At 40.4% G+C, this 23,687-nt stretch overlaps 1 protein-coding gene across 18 annotated transcripts in view; it reads left to right on the top strand.

The window, feature by feature from the left end:
• The window catches only part of PLCB4 (phospholipase C beta 4), a 419,870-nt gene that overhangs the window by 379,594 nt on the left and 16,589 nt on the right, over positions 1-23,687 (top strand). For all 18 annotated transcript variants that reach the window (XM_033185629.1, XM_033185625.1, XM_033185628.1 and 15 more), the window contains 5 exons: positions 2,743-2,792; positions 2,937-3,002; positions 12,393-12,508; positions 16,456-16,531; positions 18,675-18,850. In XM_033185629.1, the coding sequence (XP_033041520.1) occupies positions 2,743-2,792; positions 2,937-3,002; positions 12,393-12,508; positions 16,456-16,531; positions 18,675-18,850 (484 nt within the window). The remainder of the gene's footprint in view (positions 1-2,742; positions 2,793-2,936; positions 3,003-12,392; positions 12,509-16,455; positions 16,532-18,674; positions 18,851-23,687) is intronic.

The raw sequence follows: 23,687 nt of genomic DNA, 5'->3' as shown, positions 1-23,687 counted from the left end.
GCTAGGCTCAGTAGAGCCTGGTGTAAGTGAGAGGTCTGTTCTTTTGTATGATAGCTTTTAGGAGAATGGCATGGAAGTACAAGAGAGAAGTTTGTAGGTGTTTTTACCATGCCTCTCCATGGATTGGGGTGGAGTGGTGAGTAAAGCCTTTGGGGGAAGAGATGTCATTTGAGAAAGCAAGCTTCCATTTCTTTCCAGAAAACTGTCTTAATTTGAGTCACCCCAAAGCAGACCCTGAGAGAAGGCTTCCAGTGCAAGTAGTTTCTTCTGGGGTGCAGTGGACGCAGACAGAGGTATGAAGAAGTGACGCCAGGGAGGGAAAGCAGTCAGTAATTAGAATGTTTTAAAGCCAGTTGCCAGGAGGCACCTAGAACTTAATGTCCTGGAGAACCTCTGGGGGCTAGTATTGGACGTACTTCTCAGAGGTCTCCTATTAGAGGGAAGAGGGAGCTGGGGAATGTATACCCTGACTCCTGTCAGCCTTTTCTTGAGGGTTCCCGTGGAAGGGGTAAATTCTTGACATTCAAACACTGGCAATTGGAAGTGAACTAGAAGAGCTGATGTAGAGAGGGCCTGGCGTGTGGCTGGAGCAGACAGCGTTTGCTACAGACATCTATGAAGGTGGGGAGGTGTGAAATTCCAAACTGTTTTTCTTAGACATTCAGCCAAACGGCAACGACTGCACCAACACGACTTTATTTTTCTTTCTGATTTTAAGAACAAAGGATTAAGAAAACCCAGCTCCTAATTTCCAGATTAGCGATTAAGAGAAAACAAGTTATTGTTAAGGAACTATGCTGATATGAACAAAAATTTTTTGTAGTCAAACTTCAATTAGCCAAAATCTTTGGAGCCCCAAATGTGCTGCCTAACCTACTTTCATACCACGGAAGCCTGTAGACCTGCACGGTCCTATATAGTAGCCACTAACCACATGGGGCTACCACTAACCACATGGGGCTATTTGAATTTCTTTAACAATTAACTTAAAAGTTCCTCATTCACACTAGCCACATTTCAGGTGCTCAAGAGCCACAAGGGGCTAGAGGCTGTCAGGTGGACAGACCCACGCGTGGAACATTCCCATTATCATGCAAAGCTCTATGAGGAAGCCTGTTCTTGGCACGAAGATGGAACTGTCCTCTTCTGTAGAGTGGGTTTTTTTTTTCTAACTAAATCACTTATGGGAACCAAAATTTTTACAAATTGTGTCTTTCCCCCAAAACCAGGTAATTGAGAGAAGTTTATGTTTTTGTAGGTTTCTTTTAATCAAGATTTAGCTGAACCAAGAACAAAAAATAAAATAAAAATTGAGAGAGAGAGAGAGAGTAAGTTTCATCAGACTGGGTCAAACTCTTAGAATTTGCTAGATCTCTGGAGAACCTTGCATACTCCCCAAATCCTGTATGTTCATTTTTACAGATGAGCGAGCTGAGGCCTAAAGACGGGAGTCACTCTCTTGCCTTACCCTGCCTCAGTCACTGGGGAGATAGCTTGTGAAGGCCGACTTAGGAGATCGGTAGAGAGCCCCCATGGACCCTTGACACCCTGATCATAAAATGTGACAGATCACAAGGCTGATTTCCCTCAGCCAAAACTTTCCTCCTGCGGCCTGACCACCCTGTCATTGAATGTGCACATCTTAAAATGAATAAAAGGGAAAAACAAGAGACTGGGACTTGATGCCTATCTCTCTTAAATATATCATACCTAGCCTTTGGGATTCTAATGGAAATCAATTATAGCACAGAGTGCACCTGCATTTTGTTTGCCTAAGATGAAAATCTGCAGTCAAACAGAAACTGTTTGAGGATCTGGCTACAAATGTTGTTGCTATGACAACACTTGGGTTAGCATCACTCAGACGGTAGGATGACTTAGTGTATTACCCTAGCTCCTCCTGATAGCCTCCTGTTATACACTGGCTTGATTTTATTCGTTCCTGTATGTTTAAGGCATTGCTATGCTCAATAGCACATTGCTTAAATGCTAAGATTGAATTTGGTAAAAGGGAGAAGCCAGAAGAAAATGTTTTATTCTGTCATGATGACTGAATTGAGAATAGAGTTGGGAATTAGTTGACTGGTATGATATGCCTTGAAATACAGAGGTAAGAGTAAGGATAATAGATGCTTTGGTGCCTGATCAGCTTCCCTTTATGGGTTCACTATGCCATCTCCCAGCTCCTATGAATTTTGGCTGATTGGGCATTTCACTGCCCTTCTCCAGAGAATTGCCCTGGGACCATGAGAGTTCCCTTGCCTGAAAGGTTTTGTGAAACCTCTATAGCTCTCAGCTGATTGATCCAGGGTTACAAAAGCCCAGCCTCTTTTCGCCAAGGTGGAACGACTCTTGGGTGCCATTTGTACTGAAGAGCTCCCTGTAGGATCAGACTGAGGCTGTATTTCAACTAGAAACACACCCTACCTTCTCCCTCTGCCCCGCTCCACTTCCTTCATTCCCTTAGGGGTTTCTCCTGAGAGTCTGCCCTCAATCAATCACATGCACATGAATCCCCTTCGTAGGCTCTGCTTGTAGGAAACCTGACCTAAGTTAAGACATGCAACATTTCACTTGTCCAGTTAATTGCTTTGTAATAGGAACTTAAGATGTTTATATTTATCACATGTAAAGCTGCTTCAAAGTCTTTCCATGAGATTTCAATATGTCAATTCTATATTATCAGTTATTCTCTCTAGTTTTTAGTATACATAGTGACTTAATGTTTTTGTTGTTGTTTAGGTATTGAACTTATCCCTCAAGTAAGGATAGAAGATTTAAAGCAGATGAAGGTAAAATTGCTTGACTATTTTGCAAGCACTCTTGTATTACACATATTGGTGACACCGATATATTTTTGTTTCTCACCAAGTGTAATCATTGTGGTTACAAAAAAAGAAAAAAAAACTATTTTTGATTCTATTTTTCTCCCAAAGGCTTACTTGAAGCATTTAAAGAAACAGCAGAAAGAGCTAAATTCTTTAAAGAAGAAACATGCAAAGGTACAGTGTTTTAAAGCTGCTATTTTGTGTTATGTATGGATGAATCATTTGTAGCCAAAAACACTACTTTGAAGCTGATACCAGACCATTTAACAGCAATAACTCATTCGAACTGGTCGACAATGAAATTAAAAAATAGAATCTGTTTGGGAGTTCTTGTCACTGGTTTGTAGTCTGCATTTCTAACAATTCTTTCAAATGCATAGCAAAGCTTCATCCATTTAAAAATTGTTTCACCAGGCCAGGCACAGTGGCTCATGTCTGTAATCCCAGTACTTTGGGAGGCCAAGGCGAGTGGATCACGAAGTCAGGAGTTCGAGACCAGCCTGACCAACATGGTAAAATCCTGTCTCTACTAAAAATACAAAAATTAGCTGGGCGTGGTGGCATGCCCCTGTAATCCCAGCTACTCAGGAGGCTGAGGCAGGAGAATTGCTTTAACCCAGAAGGCAGACGTTGCAGTGAGCTGAGATCGCGCCATTGCACTCTAGCGTAGGTGACAGAGTGAGACTCCATCTAAAAAAAAAAAAAAGGCCGGGCGCGGTGGCTCAAGCCTGTAATCCCAGCACTTTGGGAGGCCGAGACGGGCGGATCACGAGGTCAGGAGATCGAGACCATCCTGGCTAACACGGTGAAACCCCGTCTCTACTAAAAATACAAAAACTAGCCGGGCGAGGTGGCGGGCGCCTGTAGTCCCAGCTACTCGGGAGGCTGAGGCAGGAGAATGGCGTAAACCTGGGAGACGGAGCTTGCAGTGAGCTGAGATCCGGCCACTGCACTCCAGTCCGGGCGACAGAGCGAGACTCCGCCTCAAAAAAAAAAAAAAAAAAAAAATTAGTTCACGAATAACATGACTATATAAAATATTGAAGAGCAGCTCACAATTCTACCCCACTAGTTACCTAAATTGCCAGGTCACTGTCACATAGTTTGCCATACTCAGTGGTGCATGGAGGGAGATGCTAGCAATCTCTCAACCTCCCTCTCATAGCACCTAGAGAGAGAACACTTGTCACTTTTTCTCCCTTACATAAACCTTGCCCCGTTGCCAGCCTGCTTCTTGCTTTTTACCCATAAGAAGTAGTCTTTTTTGACAGTGATTATGAAAAATTATAAGAGCTAGTTGCAAATTATAAGACAACAGCAGGAGGTGGCCCCAGGAATTATCCTGTGGGTTGAAAAACTTCACGCCACTCAAACATCATCACTTCCAGACTCCCTCACAGGTAAAGAAGGAAAAGGTAGTACCTCTTTCCTTCCTAAAGACGTAGAATAACCAGCTGCTGCTGGTAGGATAATGTCTGTCCTCTTCTATTCAGGGCAATGAGAGCAAGAGAAACTTAATTTATAATTTATTAATTTGAAAGAACTTCTGAGTTATTTTAAACTAATCTTGCAGTCCTACTTCTTTATTCTCTGATCCAAGCCTCAATCCAAGGCATGTCTTTCAGAACTTGGCTTGAGTAATGTACCTTTTAATCATTCCACATATTGAGATGCCGAGAACATTGTCTGGAAACCTGTCATTTCTTTAAGAGTTTGTGCTCCTTTGAGAAGTTGGGCCTACTCTTATCCTAGTAATGTTCCCTGTATTATTGAACTGCTGGCTCAATGGATTTGCTGATACAGTCACTTCACTTCAAAGACTGTTTGTTTCTAAGTTTCATAAATAATTCCATTCAGTGAAATTCCTTACATTGCTCAATGGGATTATTGGAGACAGAACAATTTAAAGTAGGGACTTCTTCAGTGTTGCTGGTTATTGACAACAGGCTGAACTATGGAAAGCCAACAGAAAAAGAGTAAGAATGAGAAATAAGAAAGAAAGCACCTTAAATGACTTCAATTATTAGGAATAGAGTGGGTGCCCGTATGCTGCAGCACTATCTAACAGATTTTTCTTGCATTTAAATTGGATCTCTTTTACTGAGCAGACACCTCAGTGGCCTTTGGGCTAGTTGGAAACATAAAGATTTTGGCTTCATTTAATATTTTCTTGAGGCATGGCCAGAAAATATGCTGTGATGGGTGGTAATAATAGCAACTAGAATTCCTGCATGCTCAATAATTTTCGGATGCTGTACTCAGCACTTTACATGCATTGTCTCATTTAACACTCTCTACCCTATAAGGTAAATTCTATGTGAGTCTCTATTTACATGTGAGGGAATTAGGAATTAGTGAAGTTATCTGATGTCCCAGAGTTAGGAAGCAGCAGAGCTGATATTTGAACCAAAATCAAGAGTCCAGAATCCATATTCTTGCACCATTCTCCTGTGTAGGATATGGGATGCTTCACTAAGTGGACAAGTTCCCTCACTGGGTCAAATGCAGTGACATCACATGGGACATTATGGAAAATCACTATCAACTTTGGACAGTGTTGATACATTGCTCATTATCAGGACTGTGACTGAGAAAGGATGCTCCTCAGTTTTTAGAACTTAACCTACATCGGAGTTGTCTGTTAACTCCCTGGAGCCATCAGGCCCTGCCCAAGCTAACTTCTAAGATGAAGAATATAATGAATATTTACTTGCCTAATATATACTGATGCCAGCTCTGTTAACATGTCTTTAGGCCAGACATGGTGGCTCATGCCTGTAATCCCAGCACTTTGGGAGGCCAAGGCAAGCAGATCTCACCCGAGGTCAGGAGTTCGAAACCAGCCTGGCCAACATGGCAAAACCCTGTCTCTACTAAAAATACAAAAATTAGCAAGGCGTGGTGGCGGGTGCCTGTAATCCCAGTTACTTGGGAGGCTGAGGCAGGAGAATCACTTGAACCCGGGAGGCGGAGGTTGCAGTGAGCCGAGATTGCACCACTGCACTCCAGCCTGGGTGACAAGAGCAAGACTCTGTCTCAAAAACAAAACAAAGCAAAACAAAACAAAACAAAAAGCAAACAAAAGAAAAACATGTCTTTAAAACTGAAAACTGAAAAGCTGGTTAAAGGGAGGGGCACAATGTGGTGAATCTGTTATCATTGGACATACTTCATGCCTGATCTCCATATGACGTGTTTATCCTAACACTGATTTTTCTCAGTCAACACTTTTTAAATGGCAATACTAGCTTATACATATTGATACTTGCTTAAGCACATATTCTTAGGTATTCTCATAATAGTTATATAAAGAAGTACCATAATTATATGAGTATATGAGTTTTGTATCGGTTAGCTTTTGCAGGGTAACAAACCACCCTAAACTGTAGTGACTTAAAACAATGACCATTTATTTGGCTCACAATTCTGTGCATCAGCAGTTGGCGCTGGGTTTAGCTGGATGGTTCTTCTGGTCTCAGCTGGATTCACTCATGAATCTGCTGTTACTACCAGTTTGGTTGGCAGATGGAGGACTGGCTGATTTAGGACAGCCTCTGCTAAACCACTTCCTCTCTGCTTTATGTGGTCTCCTGTCTTCCAGCAGGCTAGGCCAGGCTTGTTCACATGGCTGGGGTCCCGAGAGACCAAGCAGATCACGCATGGTTTCTTGTGGCCCCAGCTCAGAACTGACACACCATCGCTTCCACCTCATTTTTTGGCCAAAGTAGGTCGTAAGTCTGGCCTTATGAGGACTCTACCTTTTGACAGGTCTCAAAGTTACATCAGAAGTGGGACTGGATACAGAAAGGGAAATAACTGTGGCCATTTTTATAGTCTGTCAGCCATTCAACAGATTAGCTTATTAATACTTAAAAAAACACAACTTCATTAAATCACCTAGTTTTTAAGTGGTGGAGTCAGGATTTGAACCAAATTCAGCCTGACTTGAGAACTCAGACTTGTAACCACTACACTCAGCTGCCTCTGCTGTTTCCCACACTAATTTTTCTTCTCTTCACACATCTTTTTCTTTATGGTCTCAGTAACAGGTTTTTAAGAGCAATCATGAACCTATCAGGGCACAGATGTCTTGGGTTCCTTCAGGACTGGTTTTTCAACATAAGGTCATTGGGCCAAGGGCTGGAGGCTTTACAAAAAATACATATTCTAGTGCCTACCTGACACTTAGCTATCATCCCTAAGAAAAGAGTATAGGAAATACATTTTAAATAAACTCCTCTCCTCTGCATGCTAAATTTTGAGGACTGTTTTTTTAGGAACATTATGTAGCACTTTTTACTTTCTCTTGACCCCTTAGTAGAAACCCCACTAATTGCCTGCAAAGACGCTTATCAAGCCTCCCTAAAGAAACAGGTTTTACCCTCTTGCCACATAATAGTGAGAATTAATTCCCCCATCCTTTCTGTGAAAGGACATCTTCAGCTCTTTTATAATAGTTTTCAGCCACCCAACATGGAGCTAAGGCTTACCACCCCAAAACCTTATGTCATAAAATGACCTGCTGAAGAAGAAATATGGCCTGGGCTGCACTCTCCCTACTACTGTGCCCCTGGCCCAAACAGCACTTGGTAGCTAAGAACAGGGACTAGTATTTAGTCTATATCCAGTGACTGTAGGGAGATCTCAGCTCTTACATATTAGCCTAGATCAAGCTTGTCCAACCTGCAGCCCCCAGGCCACATGCAGCTTAGGGTGGCTTTGAATGCAGCCCAACACAAATTTGTAAACTTTCTTAAAACATTGTAATATTTATGCATAGACCTTTTTTTTTTTTTTTTTTTTTTTTTTAGCTCATTGGCTATCGTTAGTGTCAGTGTTTTACATGTGGCCCAAGACAATTCTTTTTCCAGGGTGGCCCAGGGAAGCCAAAAGATTGGCCTAGATAAATAATTCTAATTTTTAGATTTAAAGGGAAGCAGAGAATCTATGAACTAAATCTCAGCAGTTTAAGAAATAAATGTATGGTCCCAAGGCCAGCTTATTTCCAAACTTGCAGGTTAGCTACCAGATGGAAAAGGAACAGTGGTGTGAATGTGAGGTTCTGCCATTTGCAATTAAGTGTGTGATTTGCTGTTAGGATATTGAGAAGAAAAGATGGGGGTAATGACCATTTGTGCCCCAAATGGATATAACAATGCTCGTTAAAATGCCTATTTTTGGAAAATGGCAATGGTCAACTGCCTTTGACCCTCTGAGTGTACTGGCAATCAGACTTCTACTTGTCTCTTACTTTCTAGAACCACTTCAATTCGAAATGGAAACTAGGGTAATGGTTTTTCAAGTGTCTATTATATGAGACACAGAAAAAGGAGAATTAATTAATAATAATCCTCCCCCAGCACATGACTAATTGGGATCCAGAGCTACAGTTACTTTCATTAAGAGACAGGCATGCTTTTCAATTGTCCAATGAGGTCAATTTCTTAGAGCCAAAAGTGTAAAATCCAAAGTTGGATACATATCTCCATAACATGTTAGAAGTGGAATTACAATTCAAATGCCTATGGGGACCAAGCAGGAAGTAGCTGAGGGAAGTTGGCCAGGTGTTGACTCCACAAAAGCTGGGAGCACTCATCTCTATCCACAGGCCAAGTCAGACTGAGCTACCACCATTGGTGCCTGGAGAGTAGATGGGCCAGTCGTGTTCTCTTAGAGGAGAGTCAAAAAATCAGAAAGCTTATCTGAATTTCCTAATCTTTTATTATCAGCCTCTAATTCAACCTCTTTTTGAAACCATGTAGGCAAAAACAAAAAACAAAAAAAAACCCCCAAACTAAAAACTACATCTGCAGGCTGGATACGGTCCTTAGGCTACCAGTTTGCAGCATCAACATTAAATGAGTCAAATGAAATGCCTGAGAAGCCTACTAAACTCTGGCATTTTAAGTAAAGCTACTGATGGAAAATTTTCTCTTTGCTATGCAAGCAATTTAGATGACAGCACCAACACTGTTGTTAAACTCATCAATTTTAATTCATGGTCAGACCTTAGAACCAGACCTATAACTTGGTTTTGCAGTGGAAAGGGGCAGAGACACAGCGGTTGCCCACAGAGTCCACCTATTGGTAATCTCAGAGTTACAAACTAAGCAAACATGATTTACTCCAATTTTTCAGCACCCTCTGTGGTGCGATCATTCACGCCCATAGTCAATCAGTCACAAGAATGAATTGCAGCGGCAGTTTTTCCCAAAAGAAGCTGAATTTACTCTTAACTTGGATAAGAAACGTACACAAATTCTTCTAAATGCTGTATGTGTTTTTTCCCCAAAATGTCCCAGTTAAGATTGACTTTAAGTCAATACATTTAATTTTGGTACTCTTGGCTTGAATGAATGAGAAATGTATGTCTCTTCCATAGTTTTTCATGATTTAACTAAGGACCAAAAGAATAAAATCAATAATGGACTTTTTTTTTTTTTTTAAGCTAAAATGGAGTTAGAGATCATTTCATGCCTCCTTCATTTCATAGCACAAGAAGCTGAGACTTGACCGGAGTCACATGGAAATCAGTAATTAGGATCCCCATTTCTTTCTGAAAGGAGAAGTGGTGTCTGAGAATCAAATTATCCCGAAACACTTCAGCAATCACTGCCTACTGCACAGGGATGGAGTTTTGAGTAAAAAGAGAAACAGAGACAATTTTTCAGGACCAGCTTTCCTGTTACTGACATTAATTGTAATCACTTTCATTCAATATGCTTTCAGTTTTTCAAATTATTTCTGCATACGTTGGGTAACCTTGCACCTCGTAAGCAACTCATGAATTAGGTTAGGCAAAGGTACCTAACTCAGTTTTCTTTTCTTTTCTTTTCTTTTCTTTTTTGTTTTTTTTGAGATGGAGTCTTGCTCTGTCGCCCAGGCTGAAATGCAATGGCATGATCTCGGCTCACTGCAACCTCTGCCTCCTGGGTTCAAGCGTTTCTCGTCCCTCAGCCTCCAGAGTAGCTGGGATTACAGGTGTGTACCACCATGCCCAGCTAATTTTTGTATTTTTAGTAGAGATGGGTTTTCGCCATGTTGGCCAGGCTAGTCTTGAACTCCTGACCTCAGGTGATCTACCCGCCTCAGCCTCCCAAAGTGCTGGGATTACAGGCATGGGCTACTGCGTCCAGCCCTAACTTAGTTTTCTAATAAAGACATTGAGGCCTGGGAAGATTTATATGTATTACACAAGGGCAGTTGGTTAATTATTGGCTAAGCTGGGACCACAGTCTAAGACCTCTTGCTATTTTCCCATGCAGACTTTTTACTCATGCAATAAATACTTATTGAGCATCTACTTTGTACCAAGCTTTGTGCCATGTACTGGTAAAGAGAAAAGACCTGCCCTGCCCTTGTAGGGCATATTACATAGAGTTGAATCCATCATAAACAACTTTGTGGTACAAACAGCCCCATTCCTCATATCTAATTGGATTAATAAGGTTCACCAACATATTTTCTTAGGATAAGATCTGTGTCAATTTATTTCCAAGCCTCAAAGTCTCCACTTTCCTGTTCTGCACTAAAATATTTAAAGAAATAGTCTTTACCCTCATTTCAATGATATTTACAAGATAATATAGGACTGTGGCACTTCTGATATATTTTGAGACTTGCAGAAAGCCCCTTATTTATTTATTTTTTTTTTTGCCCAGGAAAAATTAACACATGTGTTCGTCAACCATAATGACTTCTAAATCTTAGAAAGAAGACTAGGAGGAGGGCATTTTAGTAGGTACCAAGGTATTACAAGAGTAGTTAAATATATTCAGGGATACATCAACATGTTCCTCTATTCCTGGAGCAGTAGATCAAGTGTGGAGGAAAGATTTATTGATTTAATTAGTCTGATTGATATCCCTGTCTCAAGTCACTCTCTGTATGTTATCATGGGTATTGAATAGTATAGGTTTGTATGTCACTGTGTTTGGAATAAGCTGTAACACACATTTAAAATGTGATTTACATTAGATTTACTTTTAATCCTAACAACCCTATGAAGTAAGTGTCACTATCCCAATTATAAAGATGAGCATACTCTGGAAAGGTAAGTGACTCGCCCCAGGACTGAAGAATGCATGTCCTTAACCCAGTGCCACATTGCAGAAGCTCTGGCTGAAATGTGTTTATTGGATAAAGCTGCACACACATTGGTAATATGGCTAGATTTATGGGGCATTCCAATAACAAATTAAGCAAGACATTGTTACCGTAAGCCCAGATCACAGCAAGTCCACCTAGCCTTTGACCCCACTCTTAGTTCCTATGTTGGGAATCTTCCTATGCAGCATCACCCTTCTCCACTCCTTCTCCTAAAGACAAGAATGCTGAGGCCTTGTGCATGAATGCATTTCTAAGGAATTTGTATATAAATGAATTGTATATCAAGTCCTGTGTTAATTCACTTAATAGCTGGGAAATTAAGGAAGTCTTGGTAAAGACTTAAAAATTCCTTCCCCATTTATATGTTATGAAACCTTTAAAAGAAGTTGATGAATTAGATTTGCATAAAGTCAAGCCTACCTTAGAAAGAAAATAAATTTGCTTTTAAATTAAGTCACTCATGTTTTTCAATAAGTGAAAGGAAAGATGACTGTGAGAGGGGTTATATAACCAGAACAACAGGTACACCCATTCCAGTCATGAATAGCATCCCATTTCTCTCATTCTCAAGAGTAAGATTAGGCTATAACATCAAGTATCATTTAGAGTTGGAACTTTCTGATCGTACTGATTTCCTCTGTGCTTGGGAGGCTGAGCAGCTAAAGAAATCTGATTTCATATAAGTCATTGGCTGTAGCCAAATGCCTTTTTCTTTGTCCAGGAAGAAATAATGTTTATATTGAAATACCTACTTTCCAAAGCATTGCAGCCCCAATTTCAATGATTATGTGAAGCAGATGGGAAAATATTTTAAATGTCTGTAAAACAGAAGACCGTAGCTCCTGAACACTTCATCCTCATAAACTGCATCTAGATAAGTAAGCCAGTGAAAATATTAAGTGATGTAGATTCAAATTCAGCTTCTGGTGACAAACACAGTGATGACTCTCGTTATATAATGATGGCATTCAAGAGCTCCAAAATGTGCAGATGTTTAGAAACCATGTCACGTGATGAATAGTTACATTTAGCATATACAAGAGAAGAAATATGGTGGCTGAACTTGCATGTTTGAGGACTAATGTGTGGAAGGGGCAGTAGGCTCATTACATGCCTCAAACAGCAGAACAGAGATGAATGGGTGGAAATACTACAGAGATGTGTATGTGTAGAAGAAAGGACTTCGAGATGATTGGCACTACCCACTGCTGAGCAGGGGTGCATTTGAATTGGGCGTGTTCACTAGACTGAGGCTAGAGACTCCCAAGTTGGGAATGCCCTTGGACAAAAAAACTAGTGTTGAATGAGAGATCTGGAATCTGCACCGTTCTCAGATTTGGTTACTCCTTGACTTTCTAAATGAAGACTCTAGGGAAGCTGGAAAGTTATGCCAGCCCTATATGGTGTGAGCCATGCTAAGAGTCCAGTTCGTAACTGCAAATCCTTCTTGTTCAGGAGCACAGTACCATGCAGAAGCTACACTGCACGCAAGTTGACAAAATTGTGGCACAGTATGACAAAGAGAAGTTGACTCATGAGAAAATCCTAGAGAAGGCAATGAAGAAGAAAGGGTAATACTCTTTATTTCCTTCTGAAGACTTTCTCTATGTTTATATTTTGTCTTTTCCCACAGTTTTGCTGCTGTTTAGGTCAAGGAAGAACTTAGTGTTGACTTGATTTTCATCATTAAAAATTATCCCTGGAAAGTAAGAAACTCATTCATTTTAAAGCTCTAACATCATAACAGGTCAATGAGTGGATGTAGCTTCTGGTTTGGGGAAGGTTCTCAGCAGCGATTCTGAAATCTTTTAATTCATCATAATTAGTTCTAATATGAGAAAGAAAGCTTAGCCTCAAATAATTGAAAAAAATACCTCTTTACTCTGAGAATTGATTGTCCTTTTTGATTTTGAACTAATTTTAAATTTACAGAAAAGTTGCCAAAATAGTACAGAGAGTTCCCTTATACCCTTAATTCATTTTCCCTAAATGTTAACATCTCACATAATCATAGTACAGTTGTCAAACCAGGAAACTAACAGTGGTGCAATACCATTAACCAAGCCACAGTGATTTTTCACATTTTGCCAGTTTTTCCACAAGTGCTTGTTTTCCACTCTGGGATCACCTCCAAAATTGCATATAGCATTTAGTTGTCATCTCAGTATAAGATAATTCCTCAATCTCTCCCTGTCTTTTGTGACTTTCACTTTTGAAGAGTGCTGGTCAGTTGTTTTGTAGAATGTCTCTCCTTTTGGATTTGTCTGATATTTCTCATAATGAGAGTGAGGTTATGCATTTGTGGCCAGTGCACCACGGAAGCGAGGCTGCTTCCTTCTCAGTCCATGATATTGGGGAGTTGGGGGGGTGACACTGATGTGTCCCATTATTGATGATGTTAACCTGGATGACGTGGTTAAGGTGGTATCTGACAGGTTTCTGCACTCTCAGGTTACTTTTTTCCCTTTATAAATACTTTGGGGAAAATTCCGTGAGACCATGCATACGTTCTATTTATCTGAGAAATTATTTTTCCTCCTTTTGACCTTCTCCATGGGTTCTCTCTGTTTTTTATCTCTTTACTTCAATCCCTGCTGATATCTTCTAGTTTTCCACAACCTTTGGCACAAGAGAAAAGGAGAATGAGATTTCTTTTTCGTACTTGGGTTTTTTGGTGTTTGGTTTTTGTTTTCTGTTTTTTTGTTTTAACAGTCACTCAAGATATACCCAGAAAATTAAGGTCTGAAAACAGAACAGATTATGGTGGTTATAATTTTCTTGGACATTGGTTCATATTGCTGAAATTTCCGATCCCAAGATCTAAGTTCATGACATGAAACCAATGTAATTTGCTTGAGGAGTAAATGGTGGGTAACTAAAATGCCTGCCCTGGACTCAGGCCTCACTATTTGAGAGGTACCTTCATTTTTATTAAAGTTGTATTTTTCAGAAAAATACAAATCAGGCACTGATTATTGAGCATCTGTTATTATGTATCATCTGCCTGTTGTTTTCCCCGCAGGTTTCACTGTGTATCATTGAGGCAGAAATGTGCCTGTTGCTTAGAAAACATTTTGATCTGTATTTTAAGTGAGTGAGTCACCCACCTCAGAGCTCATGTGGCAATATTGGTAGTGATTGCAGTAAGTTTTGAGGAGCTGTGATTCTTCTAGATTGTAACCACATCAGCTTTGGCCTATTTCTTTTTTGTAAATTAATTTTTCATATTTATGACATTTTAGGCTATAATATTGAAAGTGATGGTGACATAGACTCTAATACCAAGGAGCAAATTGTTGACAACTTTATAGTACTCTCCAAGAATAAGGTTATTTATATTTACAAGATACCTTTTCAAAAAATGTTTCATGCATTTTTGTGGATCGGTATATTTAGAAACACAGTTTTGGCTTAACCAAACCAAAAATCTTTATTAAGGAGATTTCAGACGCAAGCACCATAGAGTAAATTTCTTTGCTAAAAATAATAGTACAATTTTTGGATTCAATCAATCATGAGTGCTACCTTTAGAAATTAAAAAAAAAAACTGATAAACTATATCTTTACCTCATGATTGTTTTTACTCTCAAAGATAATGTGGGATCAAAATGTAACTTATTAGAAACTTGATGGTTAATAGAAATGTTCCTGGTGTGACACTTAACCCCCAAAACAGGCTATTGAGTGCTCTTGGAGGTCTCTCAACAAATAAAGCCCTGTTTTATCCTAAATGTAGGTGAGACTGGGAAAGTCTAATCTATAGATTTCTTCCTGAGCCTGTGCTGTCAAATGCAGCACTCCTACCTACCAGGCTCTCCACACAGAGCATTTCCAAGTACTCTAAACAGCAGAATCTTAGCAATACATTAAAAGGTACTTCAAAATCAGACATCAGATACTTTCTTCTGGAAGCCATATCTGAGGAGAGTTTCTCATCATTAATATTGACCGTGGTATCAAGATTGCCTGGACTTGGTCTTGCTATGTCGCCCAGGCTGAAGTGCTGTAGCACAATCTTGGCTCAATGCAACCTCCACATCCCAGGTTCAAGCAATTGTCCTGCCTCAGCTTCTTGAGTAGCTGAGACTACAGGCACATGCCACCACGCCTGGCTAATTTTTTGTATTTTTAATAGAAATGGGGTTTCACCATGTTGGCCAGGCTGGTCTCGAACTCCTGACCTCAAGTGATCGACCTACCTTGGTCTCCCAAAGTGCTGGGATTACAAGCGTGAGCCACTGCACCCAGCCTCCCTGGACTTTTAACTGCAACTTAGTTAGTGAAAGGGGAAACTGTGACAGTCCTTGGAGCTTTCTCATGCAGGATCTATTTTTGAAACAAATGAAAGCTTTTCCCTTACTCTTACCTACTCAGCTGAAAGGAACGATTGACCTGGGAAAGGGAAGTTTTATTCAAGTGCTTCCAGCTTTAGCTAATGACTACCTCTCATATGCTTTCCACTCAAGGATCTTTAAGGTGATGGCAAAAAGATGAATGAGGGGACAAGGAAAGACAAGCTAAACTTGGGAAAATTCTAAATTATGGAAATTATTTTGCATAGCCCGAATATAAAGAAGGTTGATGGACTAGAAAGGGGAAAATAAAATCATGATTTTTATATAAATATTACAAGTGCATACCCTTATACCCACAGATGAGACTGTTGAATAAAATCTCTCATTGCATTTACTGTGAAAGATTGGTCTAGAATTAAGTCATGGGAATGTTTTGGCAGTGCTGCAAACTCACCGAATAAAAGAAGAGGGAAGAAACTTGCTCAGTGCCAGCCATTGAGAAGTGCTAGATTTGATGCGAGACCTTACATTTTTAGAGTAATGATTCTCTCAGAGGAACTCAGAATTATATTATAATGAAGCATTCTCACTTGAGCTATAATAACCTAGAGTATACATGCTAAAGACGAAGCTCAGGACCTGTTCTTGTTTCAGCAGCAACGTGGATATTCCAAAAGGAAGATGTAATCACTGAAATAAGCAGTAATAGTTGCTGGGCACTCGCCTAGCATATATTTCCTACTCACAATAGAATAAGAAGCAAAAATTGCCCTATGGTGCCAAGGATTGCTATTTTCTCCTTCACTGGCATATTTAAAAGACAAAAATCTGGCTTTATAACCAAATGGAAGAATGAAAAATTCACTTCAAGGCTGAGGACCTATTTTCCAGTTTTCATCCCAAATAATATTTTATTGAATAAGTGAAAAATAGCTTGAAGAAAAACAGGAACCAAAATGGAAACTGACAACAGCCCCTTAACAATGAAATAATTGTTAGGTTTGAAGTGCCTCTTTGTGTAGTGGTTGAATTGAGTAATCATGAAACAGATAATATTTTGTAAGGTGTGAATCTATTACTAGAAAAACCAGTGTTGCCCAATAAGCCATGACATCTCCTATTTGATGAATATATTATCTTCATCAGAAAGCTTTGTAGCAAAGACCCATGGAAATGGGAAAATATCTAATTTCTGGCATGCATTTTCAACTTTCCATTTTCAGGGGAAGTAATTGTCTTGAAATGAAAAAAGAAACAGAAATTAAAATTCAGACGCTGACATCAGATCACAAATCTAAGGTAAGACAATGCCCATTTTTGTAGCAGTGACTTGCAGAAGACACTCTGTAATTTTTTAGAAGGAGTACCTATTATAAATCAGAAATAAGAGTAGCCCAGAGCTGGTCTAGTAGCCTGCAGCTGATCTGAGATGTCAGGGGAGCCCAGGGTTCATATTTGCCTCAGTCTCACTGGCTTTAAGAGCCATTTCATGGAATATCTTCTTTTGTCTTGTCTGTTGAACTATACTAACAATATTTATGTTGCCTGCCTCAGAGGCATCAAGTAAAACAATAAATGAAGATATTGAAAGGAAACATTATATAAAATACAGAATATACTTCCCTATAGAAATAACATTAAACATAGGACAGAAAACCGCCCAAATTGGTATTTGATACTTACTCCATCCTAACTTTACATGGAAATTTGGGATGAGAAAAAATTAAGAGGTGATATTCTAAAAGAGAAGCCTAATTACTTACATTTTCTTGAAGACAGGAGAAAGTAGGAGCTTGAGAGACTTTAATCAAGTTTGTGGGCATTTGAAGAACTAATTGTTAAGTCCCAGTTAAGAACAAAAACAGTTCTTCCAGGAATAATAGTTTTTAAATGAAAAGGAAAAAAAAACCCCAACAACAACTGTTAAAGAAAGCTCCCAAAAATAGCTGTGGTCAAACCAGCCAGCCTCATCTATCTATATGCAGCTGTGTCATCTGGCCCAGTGGCCCTGCTGCATGCATGGAGCAGCCAAGCTGTTCAAGATGTTCTCCTTGGTGGCTGTATATTTTGTAGGGCATGAACTCTATAGAGGCAGTAAGCCACGTGTCTTTAAGAGTTATTCAGCACCTATCTCTTCTTAACTGGAATGTTTGGGAATTAGTAGTCGTGGAAACTGTCATGATTCTTAGATGCTTGGCATCAATAAGAGAAGCCTTGGCAACAGTATCAGTTTGCTTTTGCTGTATAATGAACTGTGTCAATGAACAGCACATTAAAACAACTACTACAGTTTATTAGGTCACAATTCAGTGGGTCAGAAATTTGGGCCGTACTTCTGCTCATTTTGGCTGGAGACACTTGTATATCTACAGTTAGTCGGGGGCGTATGGCCTTACTTATATATCTGGTAGTTGGCTGGCTGTTGGTTGTTTTCCCACATGACCTATCTACCTCCAGCAGGCTAGCACAGGCTCAGTCACAGGGTAGCCACAGGGATCCAAGCATAGCAGAAGGGCAAGTACTTTCCAGCCTCTGCTTGCATCACATTTGCAACTATCTTATTGGCTAAAGCAAGTCACAGGTCACCCAGATTCAAGGAGCTGGAGAAATAGACTCCAGCTCTTGACAAGAGGCACTGCAAAACCCCATTGCAAAGAGCTTGGATATTGGGTGGGGAAGACTTTCTACCCTAGTGTCTATCAGGGTGACACAGTAAGTCATGATCCAGAAATAAAAGTACACACAGCTCTCTATTCAGACATGTGAAATCTTCTGAAAACCCAGAAAGTGAAGCTGGAAAAACGTAAGGTGATAAAGATAATCCTGATGGAATTGGTAAAGGAGCCCAAGGCCTGCAGAAACCAGAGTGGTGGCTGAGTGTGGTGGCTCACGCCTGTAATCCCAGCATTTTGGGAAGCCAAGGTGTGGGTGGATCACCTGAGATTGGGAGTTCAAGACCAGCCTGGCCAACATGGTGAAACCTGTCTCTACTAAAAATACAAAAATTAGTTGGGCATGGTGGCACATGCCTGTAATCCGAGCTACTTGGGAAGCTGAGGCAGAAGAATCGCTTGAACCCAGGAGGTAGAGGTTGCAGTGAGCCGAGATCATGCCACTGCACTCCAGCCTGGGCAACAGAGGCAGACTGTCTAAACAAAACAAAACAAACAAATAAACAGAAAACAAAACAAAGTGTGTGAGGCAGTGAAATAAGGGTTCACAGTTAACTATTCAGAGCCAAAGCAATTGATTTATTTTAATAAGCAATAACTTCCTGCTACCCATTGATTAATACATATTATTTTTTGGTGGTTATAGGTGTCTCATGATTCACCAAGTAAATTGGTGGGAGGAATCTGAAACATCTGAATAATGTTGTGCTTTTGGGTTCATACCTGACCTATGAGGATTACAATGGCACTGTCCCCTTTTTTCCAAATAGGTCAAAGAGATTGTAGCACAGCACACAAAGGAATGGTCAGAAATGATCAATACCCACAGTGCTGAGGAGCAAGAAATCCGAGACCTGCATCTCAGCCAGCAGTGTGAGCTGCTGAAAAAGCTACTCATCAGTGCCCACGAGCAACAAACCCAGCAGCTGAAACTGTCCCATGACAGGTGGGGGAATTGCCATCTCCAGAGTTAACATCTAATCTTTAAAAACAAAAGCTGATTTTGTGTATATAAGAGAGAACCAAGGTAATAAGTGAAATCAATTTGACATACAACATGTAGCTCTTTCGTGTATCTCATCATATGGCTGATTATGAGCAAGATGAGCTATAAGAAATGGCCACCACGGGCCAGGTGCAGTGGCTCACACCTGTAATCCTAGTGCTTTGGGAGGCCAAGGCAGGAGGATTACTTGAGCCCAGAAGTTTGAGACATCTCTCTATTTTAAAAAAGAAACAAGAAATGGCCCCTACCATCATAAGGCTTACAGGTGTTGACAGGATACTACACCCATGTGAAAAGTTAAATCAGATAACAAAGTAGCATATGACACATATTTTTAAATGTCATGGGCACTAAGGGCATCCAGCTCAGAGGAGCTCTACTTTTTCAGGGTGGTCACAGAGACTTTTCAGAATGGTAAGGCTGGAACTGGCCTTTGGAGAATGATCTGGAGTCTCTTAGGAAGAAAAGACACACGGAGAGATAAAGATCAATCAGTTGAGTTCTTAGAGTGACCAGGTTCTGATCATTTAATGGCTACCTGTAGAGAGAGCCTCCCTTTCCCTTCCTTACAGTGTTAGGACTTCTGTGAATTTTGGAAAGATAGACCTGATTAAGAAACAGCAAAGTATCAGTTTATTTTGGCCTGTGCCCACTTCAGCAAAGTGAATATTGCATTTGAAATACTGCAAGCCATGAGCTGGACTTATCCTTGAGCAGAAGAAGGTTGGTGTTTGTTACATCTTTATCATAGCTCGGTTGCCCCTTGCTTAGTTCTCACTTAGTGCCTACCATATGCCACAGTTAGGGTCTATTGAGACACAACGGAAGTAGAAAATAGAAGCATTATACAAATAAATCAAACAAAAAGGGTTTTTAATGCCAGCTGCATAAATTATCTGGCTGCATGCCCAAATTCCCAGTGTTACTTTGGAGTGACAGATACCGCCACAAGAACAAAGTGTTTTTGCTGTGGTTTCCAATTCTCATTTGAGGCAACTAAATGAGGTCTCACATACTCCATTTTCTGTGGGATAATATGCTGTACCCCCATGCATTTTAAAGCATTCTATTTACTCCTATAGGATTAGAAGTTGTGTTTTCTTTTTTCCTTAGAAATGCTCTTGATTTATTATGCAGAAAGGTGTGTTCATCATTCTGCCTTTGATGATTGCTACAATGCCAAATTTTAGTGCCTACCTTTATTCAAAGATACTTCACGGAATACAGCACAGCACTTGTCTAATCTTCTTTTACATTGTTGAATAAAGAAAAAAAATTAGCTCACAACAGTAGGCATTATCTGAAAGGAAAAAACAAAATATACTAATTCTTGAATTGCTTAGGAAGTCATTTGAAGAGATCATGACCTAGTTACTAAAATACTTTAAAAAATAAATCCATGGGCTTCCTGCCAAGTTGGCCGAATAGGAACAGCTCTGGTCTGCAGCTCCCAGCATGATCAATGCAGAAGATGGGTGATATCTGCATTTCCAACTGAGATACCTGGTTCATCTCATTGGGACTGGTTGGACAGTGGATGCAGCCCAAGGAGGGTTAGCCGAAGCAGGGTAGGACATCACCTCATCCGGGAAGCACAAGGGGTCAGGGTACTTCCCTTTCCTAGCCAAGGGAAGCCACGACAGACTGTACCTGGAAAAACAGGACACTTCCGCCCAAATACTATGCTTTTTCCCAAGGTCTTAGCAATCGGCAGACAAGGCGATTCTCTCCTGTGCCTGGCTTGGCAGGTCCCACGCCCACGTAGCCAGGCTCACTGCTAGCGCAGCAGTCTGAGATCAAACTGTGAGACAGCAACCTGGCCAGGGGAAGGGGCGTCCACCATTGCTGAGGCTTGAGTCGGTAAACAAAGTGGCCCGGAAACTCGAACTGGGTGGAGCCCACTGCAGCTCTGCAATGCCTACTGCCTCTATAGACTCCACCTCTGTGGTCAGGGCATAGCTGAACAAAAGGTCGCAGACAACTTCTGCAGACTTAAACATCCCTGTCTGACAGCTCTGAAGAGAGCAGTGGTTCTCCCAGCATGATGTTTGAGTTCTGAGAGGAGACAGACTGCCTCCTCAAGTGGGTCCCTGACCCCTGTGTAGCCTAACTGGGAAACATCACCCAGTAGGGGCCAACAGACACTTCATATAGGTGGGTGCCCCTCTGGGACAAAACTTCCACAGGAAGGATCAGGCAGCAATATTTGCTGTTCTGCAGCCTCCATTGGTGATATCCAGGCAAACAGGGTCTAGAGTGGACGTCCAGCAAACTCCAACAGACCTGCAGCTGAGGGACCTGACTAGTAGAAGGAAAACTAACAAACAGAAAAGAATAGCATCATCATCAACAAAAAGGTCATCTACACCAAAACCCCATCTGTAGGTCATCAACATCAAAGACCAAAGATAACTAAAACCGCAAAGATAGGGAGAAACCAGAACAGAAAAGCTGAAAATTCTAAAAACCAGAACACCTCTTCTCCTCCAAAGGATCACAGCTCCTCACCAGCAATGGAACAAAGCTAGAAGGAGAATGACTTTGATGAGTTGACAGAAGCAGGCTTCAGAAGGGTCAGTAACAGCAAACTTCTCTGAGCTAAAGGAGCATGTTTGAACCCATCGCAAGGAAGCTAAAACCTTGAAAAAAGGTTAGACGAATGGCTAAGTAGAATAAACAGTGTAGAGAAGACCTTAAATGACCTGATGGAGCTGAAAACCATGGCACAAGAGCTTCGTGACACATACACAAGCTTCAATAGCCTATTCAATCAAGTGGAAGAAAGGGTATCGGTGATTGAAGATCAAATTAATGAAATAAAGTGAGAAGACAAGATTAGAGAAGAAAAAGTAAAAAGAAATGAACAAAGCCTCCAAGAAATATGGGACTATGTGAAAAGACCAAATCTGTGTTTGATTGGTGTACCTGAAAGTGACGGGGAGAAGAACCAAGTTGGAAAACACTCTTCAGGATGTCATCCAGGAGAACTTCCCCAACCTAGCAAGAGAGCCCAACATTCAAATTCAGGAAAGACGGAGACCACAAAGATACTTCTCAAGAAGAGAAACCCCAAGACACATAATTGTCAGATTCACCAAGGTTGAAATGAAGGAAAAAATGTTAAGGGCAGCCAGAGAGAAAGATCGGGTTACCCACAAAGGGAAGCCCTGCAGACTAACAGCAGACCTCTCGGCAGAAACTCTACAAGCCAGAAGAGAGTGGGGGCCAATATTCAACATTCTTAAAGAAAAGAATTTTCAATCCAGAATTTCATATCCAGCCAAACTAAACTTCATAAGTGAAGGAGAAATAAAATCATTTACAGGCAAGCAAATGCTGAGGGATTTTGTCACCACCAGGACTGCCTTACAAGAGCTCCTGAATGAAGCATTAAACATGGAAAGAAACAACCTGTAGCAGCCACTGCAAAACCATGCCAAATTGTAAAGACCATTGATGCTATGAAGAAACTGCATCAATTAATAGGCAAAATAACCAGCTAACATCATAATGACAGGATCAAATTCACGTATAGCATATTAACCTTAAATGTAAGTGGGCTAAATGCCCCAAAAAAAGACACAGACTGGCAAATCGGATAAAGAGTCAAGACCCATCAGTGTGCTGTATTCAGGAAACCCATCTCACATGCAGAGACACACATAGGCTCAAAATAAAGGGATGGAGGAATATCTACCAAGCAAATGGAAAGCCAAAAAATAAAAATAAATTAAAAAAAGCAGTGGTTGCAATCCTAGTCTCTGATAAAACAGACTTTAAACCAACAAATATTGAAAGAGACAAAGAAGGCCATTACATAATGGTAAAGAGATCAATTCAACAAGAAGAGCTAACTATCCTAAATATATGTGCACCCAATACTGGCGCATGCAGATTCATAAAGCAAGTCCTTAGAGACCTACAAAGAGACTTAGACTCCCACACAATAATAATGGGAGACTCTAACACCCCACTGTTAATATTAGACAGATCAATGAGACAGAAGGTTAACAAGGATATCTGGTACTTGAACTCAACTCTGCACAAAGCAGACCTAATAGACATCTACAGAACTCTCCACCCCAAATCAGCAGAATATACACTTTTCTCAGCACCACAGCACACTTATTCTAAAATTGATGACATAATTGGAAGTAAAGCACTCCTCAGCAAATGTAAAGGAAGAAAAATCACAACAAACTGTCTCTCAGACTACAGTGCAATCAAATTAGAACTCAGGATTAAGTAACTCACTCAAAACTGCACAACTACATGGAAACAGAACAACCTGCTCCTGTATGACTACTGGGTAAATAACGAAATGAAGGCAGAAATAAAGATGTTCTTTGAAACCAATGAGAACAAAGACACAACGTACCAGAATCTCTGGGACACATTTAAAGTAGTGTGTAGAGGGAAATGTATAGCACTAAATGCCCACAAGAGAAAGCAGGAAAGATCTAAAATTGACACCCTAACATCATGATTAAAAGAACTAGAGAAGCAAGAGCAAACAAATTCAAAAGCTAGCAGAAGGCAAGAAATAACTAAGAGCAGAACTGAAAGAGATAGAGACACAAAAAACCCTTCAAAAAATCAATGAATCCAGGAACTGGTTTTTTGAAAAGATCAACAAAATTGACAGACCACTAGCAAGACTAATAAAGAAGAAAAGAGAGAAGAATCAGATAGATGCAATAAAAAATGATAAAGGGGATATCACCACTGATCCCACAGAAATACAAACTACCATCAGAGAATACTATAAACACCTCTA

The sequence above is a fragment of the Trachypithecus francoisi genome, unplaced genomic scaffold (assembly GCF_009764315.1).
Source record: "Trachypithecus francoisi isolate TF-2019V2 unplaced genomic scaffold, Tfra_2.0 Lachesis_group21, whole genome shotgun sequence".
NCBI lineage: Eukaryota > Metazoa > Chordata > Mammalia > Primates > Cercopithecidae > Trachypithecus > Trachypithecus francoisi.
The sequence above is the reverse complement of the archived record's forward strand: the minus strand, read 5'-3'. Positions and strand labels throughout refer to the sequence as shown.